This window comes from Stegodyphus dumicola, chromosome 7 (assembly GCF_044657685.1).
Source record: "Stegodyphus dumicola isolate Sdum_Otavi_A_Nest chromosome 7, ASM4465768v1".
Classification (NCBI taxonomy): domain Eukaryota; kingdom Metazoa; phylum Arthropoda; class Arachnida; order Araneae; family Eresidae; genus Stegodyphus; species Stegodyphus dumicola.
Window position 1 is genome coordinate 161,382,980 of NC_140774.1, and position 18,361 is coordinate 161,401,340.

At 31.2% G+C, this 18,361-nt stretch overlaps 1 protein-coding gene across 1 annotated transcript in view; it reads left to right on the top strand.

Moving 5' to 3' along the window:
- LOC118185429 (ras-related protein Rap-1b-like) overlaps positions 1 to 17,620 on the top strand; it is a 205,866-nt gene extending 188,246 nt beyond the window's left edge. The window contains exons 2-3 of the mRNA XM_085820996.1: positions 4,611 to 4,933; positions 7,157 to 17,620. Of these exons, the coding sequence (XP_085677122.1) occupies positions 4,631 to 4,933; positions 7,157 to 7,639 (786 nt within the window). The 5' untranslated portion in view covers positions 4,611 to 4,630 and the 3' untranslated portion in view covers positions 7,640 to 17,620. The remainder of the gene's footprint in view (positions 1 to 4,610; positions 4,934 to 7,156) is intronic.
- The last annotated feature ends 741 nt before the right edge of the window (positions 17,621 to 18,361 follow it).

Consider the following 18,361-nt stretch of genomic DNA (forward strand, 5'->3'; position numbering starts at 1 on the left):
AAAAACGAAACTCAGAAATTCTCTGTTGCTCAATACGGTTGATCAGAAACGCATATTTTTCATTTTTCTGCAGCCAAAATTATTCAAAAAGCATCTTACATCAGCTAATTGGATTTTCTCGAAACGTTTCACATTCATAAAAATCTTTTAGTTCTAGTTAACGATCCCACCTCCAGTATGTCTTTACACTCAGCTTTTAAGGAAATTACTTGACAGTTGTTTATATTTTTAATCAGTCAATGGCACCACTAGCTTTATTTCCTTCGTTTCATTGTTATCGCCTGAGTTCAGGCTTGTTTCAGTTGTCTCTTAGCACTTTCAAAAAGCTAATATTTTAGCTTTTATCACTTTTCATCATCTTGCTTGATAGATGGCGCTAATTTCACTTTTTGTTTGTACTCCTCAATGGTTTTTCATATAAAATTTGATACTTGCTCCTTCCACTTTTGCAAAACTTTCTTGCCTTTGGAGAAGAAGGATCTATGTCAGATTGCCCTCGAAATGGATGGAATTTTATTGAAAATCGAAGTTAATCTAAGGTTGCTTTTTAGACCTCGTGTACTTTGTTGAATTCTGATCCAATCCATTTGTAATGATGCTTATTCTCCAATTATTTAAAGTGTGCATTTTTTTTTTTTTTTTTTTGTTGTTGTTGTTGTTTTGTTTTGTTTTGTTTTGAATTCTGATTTCATTTACATAACCAAATGAACTTTCTCTTCAAATTAAATTGCTTGAAAATCTGGTAATTGTGAATATCCTTTTCCTGTTAGTTATAAAATTGGTTATTTCTATTTCCTCTATTTTTTAACTGTCTGCGTACTAACAGTAATTTTGAGTTAGGCATGGACATCGTTCTCCTTATAATCCCAGTAAACAGGGAGTTGGTCGCTAGGTAATAGGAATTTTATAAATTTCAAGATTTAGTGAAACAACTCTTTTTAAATTGGGTTTTATGAGATGTATCAAACGTGTTACGATTTTGGGCAGATAGGAGACGAAGCCGTACTGTTATCTGGGTGCAAGTTCTCTATCTATGTCTTGACTGACAGGTCTTAACCTGTCTTATTTGAATCTGTCTTATTTGAAAACTGTCTTATTTGAACGTACTGATACGTCTCCCTTCTGGTCATCTTTCTGATTTTTATTTACATTTTATTTTGCTTCCTGGCTATCTGTACGAATCTCAGATATAAACTGTTCCACATACTCCGTATTGATTCCAAGGAATAACTTAAATATGTTGCCTATTGCTCAAAAGAAATAGGGAATAGATTTTGTTGCTGCCCGTGAAAAAAAAAGGAAATCCTCTAGATTCATTCTTTTCTTTCTTTTTCCAAAGCCACCCCCTTTTTTCCTTTTTCTTTTCTTCCCTCCTGCTTTGTAATATTAGACATTTGAGATAGGAAAAACACAGATGTTATATAAAAAATACCGATAGCTCACCATCCATTCGCACTGATATCATAGTAGATTCATTTGTATAGAAACCATATAACAAATATAGATATCATATGGCAAAATTAATTTTCAACAGTTTTTGGAATCCATTGAAAAAAACAGAGGAATTTTTTTTATTCCTAAAAATTCGCAAAATTTTTTACTTGGAACAAACTTTGTTTAAAAGATTTTTTTTTTCGCTCTAGCAGATTTTGCAAGAGGCATAAGATTATTAGTCCAGTATTATGAGCTTATTATTAATTAAATTAAAATATTTGCGAAAATAGAAAAAAAAAGCATTTTAGTATTAAATGAAGGAAATTCTAAATGAAATTTTAAAAAAATCACTTCAAGGAGAACACCTTCACAATTGCATAGCTCTGGGCTTATTCGTGTCTGTACTAACACACAACACAGACAAAGGTCTACCTTTTATAACTATAAATTAGTTTCAGTCTATTTTATAACACTATATTACTTTGTATTAATTTATATTTATTAATTATCTGTTTTTTTTTACCTTGTTTTGCTATAACTTAATATTTTGTTTTATTTTTAGTTTGTGTGTAACAATCTAAATCCATAATTGAATATAAAACATATTAGTTATCACATGTTACATATACAATGAGATGAATTTGTTCGTATTTAAATTCTGTATTGTTAACCAATGGAATTTTGTAAATAGCTCAGATAGCGCTTTTAAAGTTTACCGATCCTCTGCAAAAAACTTTTTCTTCCTTGTACGAAATAAAAGAAGTATTGTAATTGCGAAAAATTTTGGGTACCGTTTTTCAACAAAAACATCTATTTTGACTGCACTCGATTCCATTTGAACGATGTTTTTAGGTTACATTTGTACGCACGGACAGAATAAAAACTTTTTACTCTAAACAGATTGTGAAATGGAGTTAAAATGGATTCAGAAGATATTTTTTCGTGAAGTCTCTACGTACGTATGTATGTATGTATCTCGCATTACTCAAAAGCGAGTAGCTCAGGACGTTGAAATTTTGTGTATGGGACTGCTATAACATGTAGATGTGCACCTCTCTCGTTTTGGTTGCAATCGGTCGCACCAAAAATATATATATATCTGTATATGTATATATATATATAAAGAATATATATATATATATCCACTCTGTTACCCGGCTCGGTGAGCTAAGTTTTTTTATTTTTATATGTTGGTAAATTGTGCATTTTTTGATTTAAAAGTGTTATATTGTTATATTATACATAAGTGTGATATTGAATTATATTGTTCTTATGTTCAGGTTAAGATTTTTAGGCCTTTAGTTAATCTGCATGCAGTAGTTGTAGAATTATTAACAATTTAAAAGTTCGTTAAGTTCCACTAAGCCTAACGACGCCGCCATTTGTTTACATTCTAAACTTCGTAGCATAGTGAATTAATTCAGTTTCTGCACCAACTTCAGTGTCTTTTTGTGCCCAAAAAATCTGTCTTTCTGCCTAATTTTAATTAATTTAATCTCTAATTTTAATTGCAAAAATTGTTTTTTAACTGTTTTTACTCTATTTGGTGTTTTAGATTTTTCAGTATTTTTCAATTTTTTTAGGTAGATGTTTTGAGTTTTTATGTATTATTTCCTTACCGCGAAGTGAGAAGTGAATTGATTTAAAGAAAATATATCTCTAATAATATTCGGTTCATATAAGTTTAAATGAAATGCAGCAAATAATGTGCATAATTTAATAAGCCGTACAAAGAAGTAATGTGGTGTCCACATCAGGTTTTTTGCGAACTTTGGCTGCCCTTGGAAAATTCTCTCTAAATTTGGGGATGTTGTGAAATTTTCCTGAAACGAGATCTTGCTATCCTAAAAGCTTGCTGAAGGAATTTAGCTGCAAATTCTAAATCTTTTTCTCCTGTCCTCACTCCACAAAAAAAAAATATCAGAGCTGCTGGAAGATGTCGCTAGTTTAGTTCAGATATCATATAGCAAAACTAATTCTGTAGTCACCTTGAGTGCAAATTCTGAGCTTTAGCAAGGCATAGCATTAGCCCTCTCAGCGATTTTGCAATTGTATTGTGCCTTTATGAGGTTTGAAATTCTAGACAGCAAGAAATTCTTCGTTTTCAGAACCAAATATGCTATATTTTTTTTCCTATTTAAAAAAGGATTTGAACAATGGCTAATTGCATCTACTTGGATTTATATTTCACTCTTTTCGTTTTTTCTAATTGCTTTTTATGATTTTAGAGCTAGAAATGCAATGAATCTACTTTTTCTTTCCATTCTGCATTTTAGTTCAGATCTGTATGAACCGACTGATATGAAGTGGCACTTTATTATATGAGCTTGCTTAACAACATTGTCCGTTTAAAATGCAAAGAAGGCAGCCTTTTTTAACATAGATTTTTGAATAAAACTACCTATTTCGAAAGCCTGCACAGAGTTGGAAAATTATGTACTTCATCAAATTTACTTATTAATTGTTTATTATTGCATACATATAATAAAAATGATAAAAAGCAAAGATTTGTAATTAAAGCTATATACAAACAAATGTAAAAAGGACCATTGTGTATTTTTAATAATATTTAGGTACACACAGCTGTCAAACTACCACATAATAAATGTTGTCACAATCAATTTTTAATCATTTTTTTCACGGGAATAAATGCATCATATAAGAATGAAGAAAAAAATTTACTTCCGTATTTCACAACAATTTTCTTTCCTGATGCAAAATTTCAATAGATATGTATGTGTGTGTGTCTGTGTGTTTCATAGGTTGTGTTCTGTAAAACTCTTATGTGATCTACTAACGCGAAATACGGTAAGAAACTTTTCCAATCAAAACAATCCAACCAGAAGCAGAATCTTTCTGTGATTGACTGACCTATGCGTAACAATGTCAACGCATTATTTTCCACAACGTCGTAAAATATTGTGGGTAGGTACGTGAAAAAGACTGCTGTAACTTTCCCCCAAAGATTGAGCTAGAAATCTGCCTTTCAAATTAGTTCTAAGAGAGACGCATTTCTTGAAAACGTTTCTCATTGCGTTTCGCGTCGGTAGATCCGATAAGGCCATAATTTGTAGTTTTCAAGGAATTTTCTTAAAAACTACTGTGAATACGTGGTTATTGGAACCAATTTATATCACATTCCATGTCATGGTGACAGTTGCTTTTAACTGTTTCAGGAGACTGCAGATAGTTAAAGATGGCGGAAGAATATCGCATTCGCCTGGTAGTCTTGGGAGGCTGTGCTACGGGGAAGAGTTCCATTATCAAGCGGTTTCTCTTCAATGCATTTTGTGACAAGCACAGACCCACTGTCGAGGACCTCCACTGCAGAGAATTCGACTTGGACACGATGACACTTAAGGTGGACATCCTGGACACTGCGGGCGACTTTCAATTCCCGGCCATGAGGCGGCTGTCCATCGCTACTGCCAGTGCTTTCCTTCTGGTCTACAGCATCGACAATGCCGAATCATTTCAAATAATCAAAGATTGTTTTGCGGTAAGAAAATTATAATATTTCTTCGATTCTAAAATGACAGCAAATGTAAAACGATTTCTGTAATAAATTTAAAAAGACGTTTCTTCGATAATGATATAATTTTGAGCAGGATAATTGATGCAGTTTCTCACCTGCAGCCGTCATAGACATATAACCGGCATTATGTTACCAATACTGTTCATAGTGGACATAAGCTGACTGACTGTACCATCGCATACCGACCAAATTAACTGTTACAGTATTTAACTTGGATGAAAATTAATTCCATTGTTTTGTTTTAGTTAAAAAATCTGATGTGTACACCACATGACTTCCTTTTACAGAATATTAAATTACACGCACTTTCTTCTGGAATTTCATTTAAATTGATTGGATTGAATTAAATCTACTTCGTTCGACAGCGCATAAACCACAATAGAATAAATGCACTCTTTAAAATTCACTATATTTGTTTACTATAACGACACTCTGAATGCACAAAATTTATATCATTTGAAGAATTATCGTTGCCACATGTTCTATTCAAATACTATAATAAAGCTAAAACGATGTATGAAAGAAATTAAGCAAACAAAACAGAAAAGAAACAGTTTTCACAGACGATTTAGTATTTCTCATTCAATTAATTCAGCTCTCACTTCGCGACAAGGCAAAAATACATAAAAACTCAAAATATCTGCATTAAAATTACGAAACACTTATTTAACACTTATTTCCTCGAAAAAATTCCAGAAAGGATTAAGCATGATTTAATTCGCAATAATAAATGAAGGCGTTATTTTTGTGTTGCGAAGCTTAGTCTCTCTATATTGGCAACAAATTTACAATTCTGCTGTTTCAAATGTAAACAAATATGTCCGCCATGTTATTTAAAACTTAACCGTACTTAAACAGCTTTTTTAAATTGTTGATAATTTTACAAATATGGCTTCCAGAATTACGAAAGGATTTCCAGAATTATAAAAACCTTAACCGGAAGATAAAAACAACATAATTCAATGATTTTTAAAGCAAAAAATGTACAATTTACAAACATATAATATAAAGATACTGAGATCACTGAGCCGGGTAACAGAGTGGATATATATATAAATATATTTATATACGTTTGGTGCGGCCGATTGCACCCAAAATACGAGGTGCACATCTACATGTTATAGCAAACCTGTATACAAAATTTCAACGTTCTGAGGCTACTCGTTTTTGAGTTATGCGAGATACGTACGTACATACGTTCGTACAGACGTCACGAAAAATTCTCTTCAGAATTAATTTTAAAGCAGTTTTATAATTTTTTTGGAGGAAAGGTGTCTTTTATTCTGCCCTTACGCACAGATATCATGCAAAAACACCGTTAAATTGCATTCGAAAGCGGTCAAAGTGGATATTTTCGTTGAAATATGCTGCCTGAAGCTTTTCGCGATTACAATACTTCCTTTTTACTTCGTACAAGGAAGTAAAAAGAGATGGGACGTAAATAAACAGAAATTGGATGAAGTAACGGTATTTTGTTTTTTATTTTAAGCAAATAAGAAAAAATATTTCATCAAATAATTTTGTGGAAAAAGATTGTTTTGTGGATTATTTTAAGGAAATAAAATTATTTGTTTAAGTTTAATCTTTACAAAAACAGAATAAATATAATAAAATAAATATAAAAGTAACTATAACTAGAAAAAGTATAATTCACTTGATGTAACATACGTATTTGAATATAATAAATACTGTTACGAATTTTGCATATATATAAACAATTTTAGTAAAATTACATGTTAATTGTAGTATCTCTTGTATAATGTAACATGAAAGGCCTTGAAAGAGTTCAGCTTAGCTGGAAAAATAAGGTTACAGGGGCAATTTCAATTAATATTGAGGTAAATGGTTATTACGCTTAATTGGAGATATAGAGATATAGTGTTTTAAAACTGAATAAATCATGGTTTTTGATAGTTGACGATTTTCGGAACTTTTAAGCATTTCAGTTTTTCTCCTTTTGCCATGGCAATTCTAAAAGCGCTTTCTTTCTTAGAAGTTTCCATTAAATGAGGTGCCATTTTGTCAACGATTACAGTATTTAACTTAACTAGCTTTTGTTTTGAAAGAAAGAATAAGCAACTTAAAAAATATGCATGTTTATTTTATTGGCTCTTACTTTGCCAATGTAGTTGTCTCATTCTTTCTTAAAATTTCAGTATTTCTGATATTTCTGTTTCTATTCTACAGGAAATTCGGGAACAAAAGTCTGACTTCCAGGAAGTGCCGATAGTCATCGTGGGGAACAAATGCGATCTCGGAGACGAAAGACGAGCCATCCCTCGCGAGATAGTTTCTGAATGGTTCTACTGCGAGCTGCCTCGGATCCGAGCCAAGCTCTTGGAATGCTCAGCTAAAGACAATGTCCACATAAAGGACATCTTTAGAGCTTTCTTACAAATGTCCAAGCTGCCTGTACCAGCTGAAGGCCTCCGTAGGAGATCCAGTGCTCATGCAGCTGCAGGTGGATCCTCCTCTTCCACCAATGGAACGCCGGGCAGGCTGCAATGTCCACCAGCCGATGGCGAAGTGGCAGCAAGTCCTCCGCAGCGAAGTTTCAAACCTCGAAGTCGTAGTCTTATCAGAAGAAGCAGCAAGAAAATTAAAAGAACTGATCCTGCATCTGGATCTCAAGGCACCACTGCCAACATTGATGACTGCTGCATATCTTGACTTATATTTGACGATTTGGTGAGAACTGTGGAACAAAAGAACTTTCTCTGAAATATTTAAGAGCTTTCCCGATGTTTCTCTTTGAATTAGGAAAACGAGCGACGGGTGGCTCTGTCGTTCACATCCGTCTTGTGTTTCTTGTTGTGTACGTTGTTTGAATGTGAAGAGTGTTATTATTCTTTGTCCTATACAAGTTAGTTCTTATCATTCGTAAGGAAATAGCTTCTATATATACAAATTAATCAAGACATAAAAATGTTACTTAAATGTCCATTTCATAGGGAGATTAACATAATTTCCATTTTGTGAGTATTCTGAGTGCTGTCGTGCATGCCATGTTTTATAATCATGATACCTTGATAAGTCAAAGATGTTACTCTATTGAAACTATGAGTACCGTAGTTCTAAATTTCTTTCTTGAGCCGAGTTCATATCAGATTTAAAATAAAATAAGTATTATGAACGTACATAATGCACCCTGAGAAAAAAATGTGTATCCAAAGAAAGTTTACTTATCCATTCTCTGCGAAAAGCAAGAGTTTTGCTCTTATTATAGTGGATTGTTTTTTAATATATTCATATTCGCGTCCGATCTATACTCTTTGTATCCCATATTTGTTGCAGTTCCCTTATGCATGTGACTGAGAAAATGGGCGAAGAAATTCATTCTTACAATACGAAATAAAACTTGCATTTCTGGAGTTGTTTGAGGAGATTAAAACAGAAAATAATAAACAAAAAAAAAAAATAATTTTTAAATGCAAAAATGTGATACATAGTATCCAATATTATTTTCACATTCTATATTATATACTAATCTTAAGTTATTTAATTTGATAATTTTTTTAAAAGTCAGTGTGGCGAACTGACTTTATAAGGAACAGAATATACTGTCATTTTTTCATTACTAACTACTAACTAATCATGTAAAGATGAGTGATAAATTATCACGGCAAAATATAGCATTCAGAAAGTTCCTGACATGTTTAAAAAAATTCATTGTTTAAAAAGGCAAGAAAGATAAACACAAGTTTAAAAATATTATTATGCAGCAACCTATTATTTCAAATATGGATTGTGATGAAGCTCATCATCTACTTAACTTAATGGAAAAAATTAACATTTGAATTCCTGAAACATTTTACTTTTTCTTTTGTACTTCCTTAAACGAAGTAAAAGGGAGGTATTGTAATCGCGAAACGTTTCAGGCATCATATTTTAAAAAAAATATATCCATTTTCACAGCTATTGAATGGAATTTAATGATGTTTTTGCAGGACTTCTGTACGTAAGGACAGAATAAAGGACTCTTTTCCCCAAAAAAATATAAAACTGATTTAAAATGAATTCTAAGGAGAATTTTTCGTGCCATCTGTGCGTACGTACATACGTATGTGGCATAACTCAAAAACGAGTAGCCTCAGAGCGTTGAAATTTTGTATATAGGACTGTGATAACATGTAGATGTGCACCTCGTATTTTGGTTGCAATCTGCCGCACCAAAAGTATATAAATATATGTACATATATAAATTTTAATTTTAACAAACATGTATATACTTAAAAAAGAAAATTTAAAGTTAAAATAAGTTTTTTAAAAATATATCCACTCTGTTACTCGGCTCAGTGATCTCAGTTTCATTATTCTTATATGTTTGTAGACTGTGCATTTTTTTTTTTTTTTTTTTTGCTTTAAAAATTATTGAATTATGTTGTTCTTATCTTCTGGTTAAGCTTTTTATACCTTTAGTAAATTTTTAATATAGATATTTTGAGTTTTTATGTATTTTAGACTTGTAGCGAAGTGTGGACTGAATTAATTGAATCAGAAATACTGAATTGTCTGTGAAAAACTTCTTTTTTTGTTTGGTTGTTTAATTTCTTTTGTACATAGTTTTAGATTCATTATAATTTTTGAATAGAACATGTGGCAACGATTATTTTTCAGACGATGTAAATTTTGTGCATTCTGAATTATAAAATTAATGAAATGTAACGCTGTTAAATGAGCTTAGCACCAAAAAGTCACTATGATAAATAAACATAGTGAATTTTAAAGAGTGCATTTATTCTATTGTGGTTTATGCTCTATCGAGGAAATAGATTTAATTCAATCCAATAAGTGAAATGCAAGAAAAAATGCGTATAATTTAATATTCCGTACAAGGAAGTTATGTGGTGTACACATCAGATTTTTTTTTTTTTTTTTTTTTTCCCATTTTACTGAATGTTTCTTACGTCTTTGTAGTTCAGCTCAGTTGTTACCAAAACTCTGAAATGGTATTTCCTCAAAATGTAATCAGATTGTAAAGTAGACCATTTAACAGTAGAAAATTATTTAATGTATTTAAATTATTTCCACACATATGATATTAGTGCCGAATATACATAAATATAAATGGTTCTACTGCGAGTTGTCTTATAACAGAACTCTCTCAGTAAACGTCCATCTTTGAATTTAAAATGATATGCCAGATCAGAAGATTATTCAACATGATTGATTGGATTTCGGGTGAACTAAATTCTTTACTTATTAACCGTATATTAATTGAAGGAATTTCATGAAATGAAGGTTGAAAATTCTGCCTACATTTGATAGGTAACAGCGTATTGATGACTTTCACATCTAGCTGTTTTTAAGGTCGCCGGATATTAAATTATGTGGGACCGTTGCATAACTGCGGCCCGGCATAGTATTTCTACAAGTCGGTTTTGGTTCGAAAAGACATAAGCCTTCAAGAGTTTTTCACCCTTAAAGAGAACGGTTTCCAAATTGTATATAACAATATTCATAGAGGTACGAGCATCTTTTCACAAAGCCCTTGCTGTGCAATACAGTGCTTTAATTTGCTACTCTGATTAACAAAATGCATGTAAATTCTACGTATATATCGGGGCGCTATCATAAAGTGTAACTAACTAGCTTTTGTTGTTATAAACGTGATTGCGTCTTTACGAAGGCATACCTACCAACTTTGTCAAAATAAAAATCAGAAATTTTGCATTTTTCAATTCAAAAATAAGCGTAAAATGTACTACAAAGAGAAAAAAGAACTACAAAGAAAGCTAACTCATATCTGAAGATTTTCAAAATTCTGCTTTGCATTTAGAGTCTTGCTGCTGTATATTTAGATTCTTGTTTGAATTTCCCACTTTAGATATTCAAAAATTACCAAAATGAAACGTAAAGTTATTTTAAAACATGAAATAAAGATATTTTAATACTAATTTTGCGAAAAAAATTCTTAATTTTAACATATAGTCGTTATTTTAATTTTACATTATCGTAATAGCGTTCTTAAATTTGCGAGAAAAAAAAATCTTCGGCAGCGCCCAACAAAAAGAAAATTGCATTGTAAAGAGGGGGGGAATTCCTTATGATGCAATAAAAAGAACGAGAATTTAAACAGTAACCCAAATGTCAACCAAATTTACATACTTTAAATGCAAATCATCGACCAATTGGCAAAATGCAGATCATTGACTGGCACGTTTATTAGCACTACTGAAAAAACAAATTTGTAAAAAATCAAAAACTGAAGACATTTTTGTGAAAATTACGAAAAAAGTCATAAAATCTGTTAAATATGTGAAGATTGCGTTTTACAATAAATGTTGCTCTTTGCAAGTTCTTATAAAACTTACTTTATAAAAAATCTGATGTATACACCACGACTTCCTTGTGCGGAATATTATAATATAGTATTAATTGCGGAATACTTGTACGGAATATAATAATATACAATGCGTATAATAAATTATACGCAGGTTTTCCTGCATTTCTTTTAAATTTACTTCCTCGAATTTCATTAGCGATATATTTCTCATTCAATTAATTCAGTTCTCATTTCGCGGCAAGGCAAAAATACATAAAAACTTAAAATATCTTCATTAACAATTGAAAGATCAAAAAATCATAAAACACCAAATACAGTTAAAGCAAGTAAAAACCAATTTTTACAATTAAAAGTACAGTTTTTACGCAAAAACAAGCAATTCAGCCAGCGGGCAAGAAGGCAGATTTTTCCGTGCACAAAACTAAAAGTTTTCCTTTTGATCCAACTCGGCAAAAAAGACACAAGTTGTGTGATTAACATACACTGCGCCAAAAAAAAAATCTGAAAGGTTTCGGATTTTAAATTACTCCCAATCTACTTTAAGATGATCGAAAAACTCTTATAGGTTATAATTCAAATTTTTTTTCGAAAAATTTATAAAAATTATTTAAAAATACAAATTTTAAAAATAAATCGTAAAAAAATAGGTGAATTTTATTAGGAATAAATTTCGAGAAGGAAGGATCAAATAAATAGTAATAATAAAAGGAAGAATCAAATAAGTTTAATGAAAAAAAAGATATTAATAAATGTATATAAGTCAGCATTGAGGAGTTAAAATTTTCAAAGCTAATTTTTTAAAAACTGCTCTTGTGATTTTTACAAAACTTGGCAGTTTGGCATAATTTGAGTCTTAGAATCGATATATGAAAAAAAATTGGCATGTCACTTTAGAAAAAGTCCGATTTCGTGTCAAAATACCTATGTTAGAACAATGCTATATATAAATCTAATACATATCCTAAGTCGCGCTTTCGAGACATGAAAAACGCAAGTTAAATTTCCTCAAACGGCCCAGTAAAACGGAAGATGCAGAACTGTCCCCTTCTTCTTTTTACTTTCGCAGTGTACCTATGGCGTTTACGTACGTACGTTTCGTGGCAAAAAAAGAAAAAAAAAAATCCATTTTGAATCTGTTTTATAATTTGTTTGGGGAGAAAGAGTTCTTTATCCGGTCCTTACATACAGATGTCATGCAAAAACGTTGCTAAATTTCATTCGATAGAGGTCAAAATGAATATTTTCGTTGAAATTTGATACCCAGAATTTTTCGTGATTACAATAATTCCTTTACTTCGTATAAGGAAGTAAAAATTAGTCTTCATGAGATTGCGGACATTTTTATGCCGGGGCATCCTTAAAAAAGCTTTTGTGTATTCGTAAAGTAAGCCGATTTGCTTAAGTTCCGGTACTTTTATAAAAGGGCACCGTTATGAAGACAGGGCATTTTCTTGGACGTATATGAAAGATTTTGTGTTTGCATCATCTTTACGACACGTCTACAAGAAATAAAAGGAAAAAGGAAACAAACAAAAAGTAAACAACAAAAAATGTAACAAAACAACACTTTACTACTTTTTTGTTTACTTACTTTACTTTTGTTTACTTACTACTTTTTTGTTTACTTACTTTATTTATTTACTTACTTTTTTTCCAACAAAAAAGAAAATACATAAACAAACTTAGTCTTACTGCAGTAGAGGCAATAGCAAATTAAGTGCTCGACTGCATACGGCAAGAATTTATTATGATCATTACGTTACCCAAGTACCTAATGGAAGCAAGGCAGATTAAGTAAAATTCGGTTACATTTTCCTTACATTTAATGGATTGCTTGGCACTTATTGATTGTAATTTCAAAAAGTAAAGTCATTCGAAATTGCTTCAATCATTTTAAAAAACCTTCTACTTTAAAACACAAGCTTCACATTAAATTTGCTTTTATACTTCTCTAATTAAACTTGAATAATGTAGTACATTTTTCAAAACTGCCCCTAAAATATTCTATCATTTTAAAACTAAAAATGTATTAGCTCATCAAATTCATCAAAATTATGCAATTCTTGTCAGATACTTTTTTGTTTAACTAAGTTTCTGATGCAATTTTAGCTCAGAAGCGAATTATAAAAAAGTGCAGAGTCAAAATTCTAAATGTTACCTTGCTTACTAATGTACCTTGCTTACTAATTTTAATTTATAAGTCTTAAAGAAAAAGAGTCAAGTAGGAAGTGAAAATAAAATATTCATTCTCTAAATACTATTTTTCAAAGGTTTACAATATTTCAAGGCTGAAATCCTGTTAGAGGACTTGCTAAATGCAAAGATTCGCCACTGCAGATTGGTACATTTTTATTGACGTATTTAATGACAATATATTTTCTGGACTAATACTCAGTGTTGCCAAATAACCCTTTCTTCCTTTCAGATTTATCAGCTGGGAAAATCCATGCACAGCGGAAGTTTTCCAAGGGATCCAAATAAATAATTTTTTAGATACTAACGTCTTTAAAACGGCCTGAAACTTAACAGCCTTTCTTGCCACCTATTGTTGTGACTTATCTCGCTTGTTTGAAATCAGAAAATCCAATGAAATTCATTGCGGCAAGGAGTACAAGATTGCACCTATCGTTGGTAAAAGCCTTGGGCATCATATAGGTGACAGTACGATTTTGCCCAGTTCCGGGCCCAGTTTTGGGAGAAAGCACCCCGGGGAAATGAGTCCGAGGGTGTCCAATCCCTCTTCCTCTACCAGCAATACACATGAGGGAACCGTTCAGGTAGCCAAATATTTAGAATGCCTCCATACATTAATATACAACTAAATTGTATACCTTTGTAGTTGAAAATAATTTCCAAATACGATGACATCATCTACTATCACTGCTGCTAACCCAAAGAAAGTCTATGTAAAGAAGGAAAGGCTCCATAGACGTAATGTAAACCAGTTTGTCTTCTACGCCGCTAGAAAGAAAAGGGATAATTCGCCAAGGGATTTGGCGACGGAACCTGTTGGCGAGAATTTCTCCCTTTGTGATGTACCTGGCCGAGATTTTCCACCTCCGCCACGTGTACAGGAAATTGAGGAACACGGGTTAAGATGAATCGTTCTTTGACTTTTCGCGATAATTTAAACTCGAATTTTCATGCTTTACTAGTTGAAGTTGTATTATCCATAGCGCAGTTTGATGTCTGATTTTATATTTGTCAATATGTATGGGGAAAAAATGGAGTGACACAGCTTTAAACTCTTGATAAACGTGACCGTCGAACCTGTTCGAACTTCGACATCAGCTTCGAGCTTTGGCGCTTTTTGGCGACAGATATTTCACTCATGCGCAGTTGTGTCCCTTTTCGTTCGGAAGGAGCCACTCCTGCTGCTGCGAAGCTTTCCTTCTTATCAATACCTATTCTTTGGCTAACCTACGATTTTTCCTTTTTGCATTTTCATAGGCAATTTTGTTTTCGATTGATGATTTGTGTTAGCAATTTAGTCATTGCAAAAATACTATACATATTTATAAGCACCCATGCCTTCTCCGGGATTAGATGCGGTAGTCAAAGTCACTATCCCATTTAGGAGGCTTCTCGCCACATTAAATAGCTAATTCGCCTAGGAATCTTGCTAACCATTATGATAACAGCAAGTTGTATACTGTCAGACGAGACGTATTGACAAAACTAAAAAAATGGCCATCACTGTTTTAAAAATAAGACCTTTCGTTTCTAGTTCAAACTGGGGAAATAACTGCAGTTATTAAGAATTTCTTTAAAGAAGTTAAAGTAAAGTAAAATAGGAAAAAAAATTTTTGGAAGGAAGAAAAAGTTTCTCGAAAGATTAGTCGGAGAATTTTAAGTGGGAAAATATTTCAGTATAAAACGTATTAAATAAGAACTTTTAGCGAAAAGAAAATATTTAAGACATTGTAAAATAAATTTATTGAAAGGGAAATCTTAAAATCAGTTTTATTGAAACAATATTTTTGAAAACGGCTACAGCCTTTTCAATTCCATTTGCTTCTTTGGTAGCTCATACTATTTGAGAAAGAGAAGATAATATCTCTTAAACGCAAGAAACTGCGATTTATTATCTCGAGATTCATTTTAATTTAATAAACGACAATACCAGGTAACGTATTCCCTATTGTAGAGCAGTTCTCTTCTATCTCTGTTCTTTGAGGACCATTTTGAGAGCTTCACGGTTGAATGCCTTGAATGTTTCTACTTTTACCAAATAGTTTAATGTGCAACTTCTTTGAGAGCACATAAAGACCAGCTTTAGAAATTTCGATACATTTATACTTCTTGGGATTTTTGGACCTCATTAATATACAAAAAATAACTTTCTAATGGATGAAGACTTTATATTTTTATTTCCATTTTTGGGTTCATGCTTTGTAATGGCATTTTATAAAGAAAGAGTAGAAAATCTAGCAGTGATTTGTAGCAAACAAACGAGTTGCTATTTCATACTTAACCAGAAGTAAAATGATTAGCATTCGGAATATGAAATGTTGTACTTCAGCCTACAGTTCACTCAATATTTTTTATGAAAAGTGGAATTATTAGACAAATAACAAGACTGAATTATTAAACTGCCTTTTTTTTGGGGGGGCGACTGAAATATAAAAGAAAACTCTAACTGATATAAAGTGAGCTGTAATTCATTATTCAAATTCTAGTGAATTTCCTAAGTTTGAATGCGAATTAAATCATAATACCTAGAATTTAAATTTGTATCAATTAATAACTGGTAATTTCTTTGTAATGTTAATCTAAATTAATTGATAATTTCAATATGAACTAATTAATAATTCAGTTGGAAATTTTATGAAGCAGACAGCTGTTTGAACTTGTTACAAATTCTTAGACTTTTAATTAATTAAGGATTAATAATTTCCTAAAATTTAGAATTTAAATTAATTAGTAGTTTAACTAATTAATAATTTAATTCCGATATAATCTTATTTGGAATTACTTCATTGGAAAAGATTTTATTACCACCATTGACATCCTAATTCATTTGCATTTTCGAGAAAAATTAAATGAAACTCTCTTTGTGTTCTAATCGGAATTCAGACGAATTTTTTAAACATAATTTTTAAAGAACATAATCAATTGATTAGATAGATTGTTCTGAAAGTTGATTGAGCATGTTATATCAATTCTATATCCAAATTGCATACCTGCCAACTTCGTGAGAATAAAAACCACAAGATGGTTTTGAAAAAATGTCAGAAAACTGCATAATGAAAATTTTATGAAGAAAATTGGAAGATATCTGAATATTTTGAAACAATTACACAGTGGAAGGGGCTCTAATCATAAAAAATGGAAATTTTACAAATAAAACCAATTTTGTCTTAGTTATAGTTGTTTTTTCGCTTTCATTATTAATAAATATTTGTTGCCTTGCTTAAATTTCAGTGTTCAGGTATCCCTTAATTGTCAAAATGTAAGACAAAAACATTTTAAAATGTGAAAAAGATTAGGTAAAAAGGCTTTACTCTTTTAATGAAGCATTTTACTGTAGATATTGCTTCATTTTAATGATATCATAACAAATGTTATGATAAAAAAAATCATTTTTTATCACAACAAAATTATGTTAAAAAAATTCATGATGAAATTCGCAAACCACCGAATTAAAACTTTTGTAAGTAGATCGTCCTGCAAAGATCGATGTTAGTCATAAGTCGCTGACTTTAGAGATGCGTAACAAAAGAATTCATAATCTAGAAGGGAATATTTTTTCTTAAATAATAAAAAAAAATTTGAAACGGTAACTGTAAATGCCTACCAATGACATACGCTTTAAAATTTTCGCCCAATGGGCAGAAAGATTTAGTAGGTGCAAAACAAGATATGTGTCTATTTTAGCTATCTTGTGTGTCTGTCTGTCTGCACATTTGGCGACAAATTGGCGCAGTTTTTCGCGCCTAGCAAAATTCGTATAAATTTACAAAATGAGTTTTTCACGTAACATTATAATGCTAGAACAAGTTTCGTAAAATGTAATGAAAAATTCGTGAGAGTTGGCAGATATGAAATTCTTTTCAGCATATTATATACGCATGTTCGTTTTAGAATTATCGAAACTTCATTTGTGGTAAACAAATGTTGTCGATAGATTAGCATGATGAGTTGCATATAGATTTACATTTCAGAGGTGCTTTGTGTTTTTGATGTATAGGTTATGAATTTTAACTGTATGTATCCATATATATATATATATATATTTTAGATGTTGTGTGGTAAAGATGAAAATAATGGTATTATTTTATTTATTTGTTTACTTTGAATGTTGGATATTCCTTATGACATGAAAAAAAAAAAAAACAGTGTACATCGAAAATAAAGAAATTCTGAACTAACGTCTCTTATTTATTGAGCTCATATTTAGCACTTTTTATGAAAAGGTTATTGTAGACTCTGAAGTCACTTCAATGGTCAGTGTTGTCTAATTACTAGCCCGCTGATATAGCCAGTGACCTGAAATCCCGCACCGAATAGCAGTTCAACTATTCCTTAATACACACTTAAATCCCTAAATCCCAGGTCCTTCACAAAAATCAGTCATTTTGCACGTGCTACGGCTAAGTCTCAATATTATTCCTTTGAGACTTTAATTTGAAAGTTAATATTATAGTGGAAGAATACATTATAGTCCTAGAATGGCCGCTTCTCAAAGAACAGACGAAATTATTTCATTCTCTTAACTCGTAATAAGTACATTTACTAACATCTCAAAAAAAATTCGTAACATGATTTTACGTGGTCCATCGTAAAAGCATTATTTTACTTTTCATTCGAGGGCTGCCATTTGGAAAAACAGAAGACATTATTCTTTCATATTTAATCTGTCTGCTACTGATAAACAAACTAAACTATCAAAAGCAATAGATGCAATTCTTTAGAATATTTTTTTTTTTTTTTTTTTTTTTTACTTCTGAACATCATTCAGTTAAATAAAAATACATTTAATTCAGGATATAGCTAATTAAAAGCATCAAATATTTTTACAAAATTGCTGTATATATTTTTGCACTTTTCAAATATACAAAAGGTATACATCATTCCCATGTTGGTATGTCTAAACGTATATTCAT